The 7,310-nt window shown below is 46.6% G+C and overlaps 1 protein-coding gene across 2 annotated transcripts in view; it reads right to left on the bottom strand.

The window, feature by feature from the left end:
• Positions 1-1,965: 1,965 nt before the first annotated feature.
• The window catches only part of ZFHX3 (zinc finger homeobox 3), a 171,312-nt gene continuing 165,967 nt past the window's right edge, over positions 1,966-7,310 (bottom strand). For both annotated transcript variants that reach the window (XM_080637309.1, XM_080637310.1), the window contains one exon: positions 1,966-5,113. In XM_080637309.1, the coding sequence (XP_080493435.1) occupies positions 3,549-5,113 (1,565 nt within the window). In that variant the 3' untranslated portion in view covers positions 1,966-3,548. The remainder of the gene's footprint in view (positions 5,114-7,310) is intronic.

The raw sequence follows: 7,310 nt of genomic DNA, 5'->3' as shown, positions 1-7,310 counted from the left end.
TTTCACTTGCTCTATTTTTTGTACATTGCAAAGGCTGTTTGTATCCCTCTTTACCACATTAATGCTTTCTGTTCTACCCAACCTCACCCTCCCCCCCAAATAAAAGTGAAAAAAATAGTCAAAGCTTTGTGTTTCACAGTGGGCAGTATCTAAGCGCTGACAAACCAACCAACCAACCAAACCATCCATCCAACCAACCAACCCAACTTCTGCTTCTATTTGAAAGTTTAGGTTTTCTTTTTAAAGCAAAATATATTTCCATGGACAGCGTGTGTGCCGGCTTGTGTCAGCGCCTGCCCCAGGCATGGGCAGCCCCAACACACCCTACTCTTGATTCTAAATTGTATGAAACTTTGGCCATTTTCACCACTTAGAAAAGCTTTTTACTCAGAATAAACCAGAAACCCATTCAGTGCCAAGCTTAGAATATTTTCCTCGCACCCATCCCAGGCCCTGCTCTGACACAGGTTGGAAAGGCCATGTGTGGGCTCTGGGGTGGCACGGGGGCTCCCGAGGCAGGGTGGCCGGGCTTGTGGTAGGGCACGGTGCCAAGGGTGTCCCAGCAGGGCCAGGGGTCCCCACCTTAGGCCAGGGTGGCCAGCGGGGCAGGGGGATGGGTCCCAGCGCTGCACGAGGAGGAGGCTACCTCGCACCGAGTGTCTCTAGAAATGGTTAGAAGAAATACAAGGAAATCAATTTATAAAACCTTTTAGTGGTGGGAAGGAGGAGGGGGAAGAAGAAGAAAGAGAGAGAAATTGCACTATGACCAAGCAATATAATTCAAAAAAAAAAGAAACATAATGAGACAAAACAAAAGGATTTCCAAAAGAGACCTTGTGGGATTGGACAGATAAAGCTAGTGTTAAATTGTTAACTTGTATCACACAGAATCAAAACAAAACAAACAAAAAATTTCTATATGATACAGATACAGTAACATACAACAGTTAAATGGCAAAAAATATATATATATATAGATTTCATAGAATTACAAACAAAATAATGGAAAACAAAACCTGTACAACTTTAGAATTAAAAAATGTTCATCTCAAACACAGGGAGAAATACAAGAACTTTTGTTAAAAGAAAACAAGTTTGTTAAAACAGCAAACTCTTTTTGTGTACTTGTTTCTGTTTTTGACACCTTATGCTACAATTGGGTTCTGGTAGGAATATTAGATGGTACTCTCTTTAGTACTGTCTACTTAAAAAACAATTAAAAAAGGAATTTGCACTGTGCATTAGCCTAGTTAGAAGTATGTACAACAGTTCAGGATGTAGTCGTTCATTGAACCAAAACCAAAACTCCATGAAAATAAAAGCGTCCTGCTAGAAAATGAACCCCGTGTTCATCTTTCGAATGCTCCAGTCTCTCTCAGGGTTGACGAGTGGCTTCAGCATAGGGAGGCGAAGCCAGAGGCGACGGGAGGAACCTGCGTTCGTGTCTTCGAAGTTCCGTTTTGAAGCAGGAGGATGATGAAGATGATGGGGAGAAGGCTCTCGCACTTCGGAGGAAACGAGGGGCGGGATGGGGGAAAGGAGATTGTTTCTGTTGACATTTGGCTATGGGAGTGAAACAGCATCTATTTGTCTCCGAAACCTACATTTTAGCAGCACAAAGTTTTCCTTTCGAAGTCCGGACCGTATGAGACGCATGCACGCATCCGCGCATTCCACGAGTGGGGCATGGAGCGGGACGGGGACACCAGTGCCTGCCACGGGAGGGAACTTGGAAAGAGAAACCTGCCTTTTGGTGCACTGGGGTTTCGCTAAGAGTTGTCTCTCTGCTTGCAGAAGAAGCACAGATAACAACCTGGGTACTTTTTTTATTCTTTATTTAAACTTAGACTTGTTTGTTTAAATCAGAAACAAATTCTCAAGTAAAAAGAATCCTTTTTGCTCATTCTGCACCAGTGGTGAAAGGGTATGTCTTTGGATTTTATTTAAAGCATGAATTTTCTTTAGAGAAAAAAAAAAAAAAAGTAACAAAAACTTCTCTTAAAAGAAGGAACAGAGTGCAGCCTAATTACACAAACAGAAACAAATGCTTATAGTTCAGGAACAGAGTCTTTGAAGCATTTACAAAATGAGGAAAAAAAGAAGGGAAGAAGAAGAAAAAAAAAGAAAAATGGAAATTAAGAAAGAGATAAGTGCACAAGGGTAACAGACATAGGTAAATCGTATGTATATGCCTTAAAAAGTTTCAAACCCCCAACAAAAAATATTCTGCAAGGGATCCTACTGACCCCCAAAACCCTTTGAACTTCTTTCTTTAGTTTTTATAAAATAATTATGCAACCACCCTCTAAGAAATGAAGGTAGCGACCATAAGTGGAAGATTACAGGATGGGGGAACGGACAGTAAAGGTACAAAGGGGAGAAAAGCTTAGGTGAGTCAATGGATTGCAATCTACCTGGCTAGGAATGAACAAGACAACATCAAATGAGAAGCCGTCAGCTGGACCATACAAAAGCTAAATGTACACAAAAGGGTTTTTTCTTTTAAATCTACCATACTGCTCAGTTCATTTCCAATGCAACAATCTACTCAACACCAAAAATGGTCATATCTATCATAAATACAGAAAGTCAGTTGTTTTAAAACTTATTTTAAGTTTAGAGTCCTCAACACTCTTTGTGTGGGTTTTTTCTCTGAAGAGTGGGAGTGCTTATCTCTTCCCCTTGAAATTCGCTTCAGCAGAAAAGCTACCCTTAAGATCCCCAAAAAAGCTAAAGCAGTTCACATTGTTTTTCTCTTGAATACTTTCTGCCCATTTTAAATAAACAACAATAACAACAAACCCCCCGCCCCCCCAAACCAACAAATCCCCATAAAACCCTCCAAAAATCCCCCAAAAACAAACAAACCAACAAAAAAGAGAAAGAGAGAAAAAAAAAAATAAAAAGGAAAAGAAAAAAAAAATCCTCTTCTGGAACGAAAACAAAATGAAACAAAAAACCCCCCAAAACAAACGAAAGAAATTATATATATATATAAAATAATGATTCTGAAAACAGAACAAAGTGTGAGCGATTGACCTGAGAATAAAAAGACATTACATTTCTTTTTTCTTTTAGCAAGCCATTGGTATCTGAATGCTAAGATAGCAAGAAATTTAAAACTGTAACAAGGTGGGCTGCTTTCCCATACAGTGCGTGCCGGCCTCTGCTGTGCTATCAACGTGGGGCGGTTGAAAAGGGGTAATATACAAGGGGCTCAAGCTCCGAAGACAGTGAGGAGACAGCACAGGCTTTCGTCTCCCAGACCAACAGTACCTTCGAAAGGGCAAATGTAACAGATTTTTTTCTTCTTTTTTTTTTTTTTTTTTTTTTTTTTTTAGTTTTATTTTATTAAAAGGAAAGGAAAAAAAGAAATGTAAAACCCACCGGCATCGTTATATGGGAAAACAACCCACGCTTTTTCTTTTTTTCTTTTTTCTTTTTTTTGGTTAGAAGCTTTGGAATTGCAGTTAGTCTATTTTTGAAATTGGTTTGTTATTAACTTTTTTTTTTCATTTAAATTCATTTTCATTGTTCATCTTCAAAGCTTACAATCTGAAGGTGTCCATTCCTACACTAGCTAGACCACTGTCCTTAGGGCAGCCGGGGTCCCGGGGCCCCTCCGCCGGGCTCGCCGGTCCATCTGACTTTTGGCTAAGATCCGTGTCAGACTCCTCCGAATAGTCGTCTGTTGGCATCGAGGGCTGAACCCCTGAGGTGCTGCATGAACTTGAGGTAACCGTTGAAGATGAGGAGAGAGGAGGGAAAGGCGGTGGCGGTGGCTTCCCCGGCGGGGCGCGGGGGGCTGCCGGGGGCCAGGGCTTTCTGGCGGCGTGGGGGGAAGCCGGGGGGGCCCGGGGGGGCGGGGGGCTGTCATTTGAGTGAGCGGCCGACTGCGAGGTAGATGCGGTGCTGGGGTCGGGGGGGCAGGCAGAGTGAGGTAATAGACTGGGGTGCTCTTTGGCGTTTCTTGCTGCTCTTGTGATTGTTCGGTGTTTGTGCGGGGCTGACTCGAGATGCTGACTGAGGGCTTCGTCCCCACACACCGTGCTCTCGCACGCCACGCACTGGTACGAGCCGCTGCCCTGGCTGCTGCCGGTGGGCACGTGAAGCACCATCTCTTGCAGGTTCGCCATGGACTGGCCGAAGAAGCAGAGGGACTTCAGATGGTCGCTGGCCGCCTCCTGGTCGCTGAAGCCCGCCTGGCACTTGCGGCAGACCAGCTTGTACTGCACCTTCGGGACAATGAAGGGGTCGCAGAGGGAGTCCGCGCCCTTGCCTTCTGCTTCGGGCTCTTCTTGGGGTTTGGGCAGGAGGGGGGACACCTCGCGGGGTGCGTTCTTCTGCTCTTCTTGCTTGGGGGGTTCTTTGGCAGGGTCTTTGTCCGGGGTGGCAGCCCCCGCGGGGACGGGGGTTTGGCTTCCTTTGGGCTGCTGCACTTTCTGCTGCTGCTGCTGCTGTGCCTGCCGTTGCTGCTGCTGCTGCTGCTGCAATGCCTCCTGCAGACTCTGCTGGTATTGCTGGTACTGCTGCAGCAGGGAGCCAGGGGACAGCCCCAGCAGTGCCTGTGACAGCGCCGGGCTGTAGGGAAAGAGCCCCTCCATCCCGTACATGGGCTGCAGGTACCCGCTCTGCAGGGCGCCAGGGATCTGCGGGGCATAGTAGGGGGAAAAGCCGGGGACGAAGTAGGGAAGGAACTGGCTCGTTAGCAAGGTGGTGGGGTCTGAATTCAGGGCGGCCTGCAGTGCCTGGAGCTGGGTTGGCTCCACGGCGTACTCCATGGCTGGTAGTGGGGCCGAAAGGGCACCCACCGGTGCCTCCCCCTTCTCCTTCTTGGGCCCTGGCAGGGGCTCCGCCTTCCCCTTGGGTGCCTTCTCCTTCTCTTTTGCCTTCTCACTCTCCTTCTCCTTACGCTGTGGCTGGGATGTCTGCTGCGGCTGCAGCGTCGTTGCTGGCGGCTGCTGCGGGGCCACGGCTGCAGTGGCTTGTGCCGGAGTGAGCGAGCTCAGCGTGGCCGGGGGCTGCTTATTTGGTAATCCAGAGGTCGGGAGGCCAGGCGAAGGGACACTTGCGCTGGGCAGACCCATCAGGTTGGGTTTGGGAGAAGTTAAAGCTGCAGGAAGGAGGAGAAAGAGGTGAGCAGTCACTCGGTGCTGGGCAGGCAGAAAGCACAAGGTGCGACAAACACTCCTCTCCCCGCTCCCCCAGGCCCTGTGCCGCAGGGATGTGCTTGTCAGTCCTCATCACCAGCAAGCATCCCACCAGCGATCCGGTATGTTCAGCAGAGCTGTTGCTTTACTGACCTCTCTGCAGTTCCCAAATGATTAATAGCTGATGTCAGGGATGGGCACTTTTCCTACATCTGCAGTAACTGGTCCCTTGGCCAAAGAACTCCAGCAAGAAGAAGGTGTGATGCTGGATGCCACAACACTAGATAGTGTCAATCTCATTACAATATTCACAGATTAAAAAGCCCTGCTCACAGCAACTGGAGAGGACCGAACAGACTAAATCTAAGTTATTTTGTCCTTATTAGGATGATGCTCACCAATCCACAAACCGCTGATGCAACCCCTTCCTTCTTTCCAGTATAAGAGGCTTTAGGTGCACAGCTTCTGGGTAATTATCTCAGAGTTTGTGTGGTATTCAGACAAACCTCAGGGCACGAACATTGTCTTTGGGTAGAATTAAAAGGGTCATGATGCCTCCTTGCAAAGGAGATGGATTAATGGTGGAATGTGAAGTCCACCCATTTTCTCAACAGCAGGAATAGGAAGGGAAGCATGCCAGCAGGGCCATCGCTGTGAACAGGGCAGGCAGTGATTCCTGGCAGGGAAATCCAGCTGCTACGGGGCTCCTTTGCCCTGCAAAGGCAGTGTAAAGGGACTCAAGCACAGCTAGGGGTTGTGGCTAACAGTCTTCAGGGGCTGGCCTGTTGCAGGACGCACCAGAGGGCTGGGAGCAGGGCAGCCAAGAGTTCAGCTATGGCTGATGCAAAGCCCATCAGAAACCTGCATCTGCTCCTGATGCTGTATCAAGACAACAGTGATTTGTGAAGGTATGAAGTGTACGAAGTGAGCCTCCACACAGCAGCCTTGTAGATTTCAGATAAGGGCGTATTATGGATAGATGCCATTGAAACTGATGTTCCCTAGCTGAACGCTCCCCGAAAGGTTCAAGTGTGGGAGCAGCAGCTAATTCATAACATTCCTGGATGCACAGCCTTATCTGCTTCGACAGGCTTTGAGCCGAGATGGCCTGACCTTTGGAGCTTTATCTAAAGGCCACAAACAGTCTGTTTGACTTTCTAAATAGCTTAGTCCTGTCGAGGCAGTCACTGATTGCTTTTAACATTCATAGTACGTAGCCCCATCTCCCCAGGACACATACCGGTCTTCGGAGGAATATAAAAGCAACAATATAGATTGAAGTGCAAAAAAGTAATTTTAGATCTTGTTACAAATTTGGGTATTAAGTAAACAGCACAGAGCTGTCTATGATAGGCTGACAATACAATTTGCCAAAGAGATTCTCTACCTAGTTCTGGCTTCTGAAACAAGACCTTAGGCAATAACAGAAGTATCACATGAAGAAGTCCTGGCATTGAAAGATGCCCTTGGGGTGTGCAGCTAGGAATAGACTCAAGAAGCAGAAATGGGCAGCAGTCCCAAACAGAAGAATTTCTAACAGCAACTGTTTTTTAAAATGGTTTAATTACAATGACCTATCCCTCAACTGTAGTCAAGAATAATTTTATTTTGCTTTGGGGGTCATGGGAAGACTTCTGTAACTATGTGAAAAGCCTCAGAGAGGCCCTAACTCCCAGCAGAAAGCTTTTTCAGAGCCCCCAAAATACAGTGAGAGTTAACTGTTCTTCATTTGTCAACCGAAGATACTTCAGAGACAAGCGGCAACGGAGAAAAAGGGGAACACAGCCATCTCTAAGGGGACAGAAAGATGTCTGTTTTGACTCATGGGTCTCTAGTGCTCTCTTTAGGGTATTGCACCTGAAGTGTGTTACACCACAGACACACTTCAGGTGCTAGTGATATGATTTACAGTGAGCAGCTCAGTAGCCAGTTCTGCTGTGAATGCCAGATGAGCTGCTCAAGCTCCATGTAGCTGTTCACACTGGCTACTATCCTTTTGTCTAAGTCTTTGATTTGCTTATCTGAAGATTTACCTCCTGGATGACAAAAGAAGATGGCTATTTTATTAACATGATACAACCATGTTACCTGGCAACATCTGCACTGAGTTTTTCAATCTGTTGAAAAAGGAATTCCAGAGTCAGGCTGCTGAATAAAAGC

The sequence above is a fragment of the Psittacula echo genome (genome assembly GCF_963264785.1).
Source record: "Psittacula echo genome assembly, chromosome: Z".
In the NCBI taxonomy this organism is placed as follows: domain Eukaryota; kingdom Metazoa; phylum Chordata; class Aves; order Psittaciformes; family Psittacidae; genus Psittacula; species Psittacula echo.
Note: the sequence above shows the minus strand (reverse complement) of the source record. Positions and strands in the feature narration are given on the sequence as shown.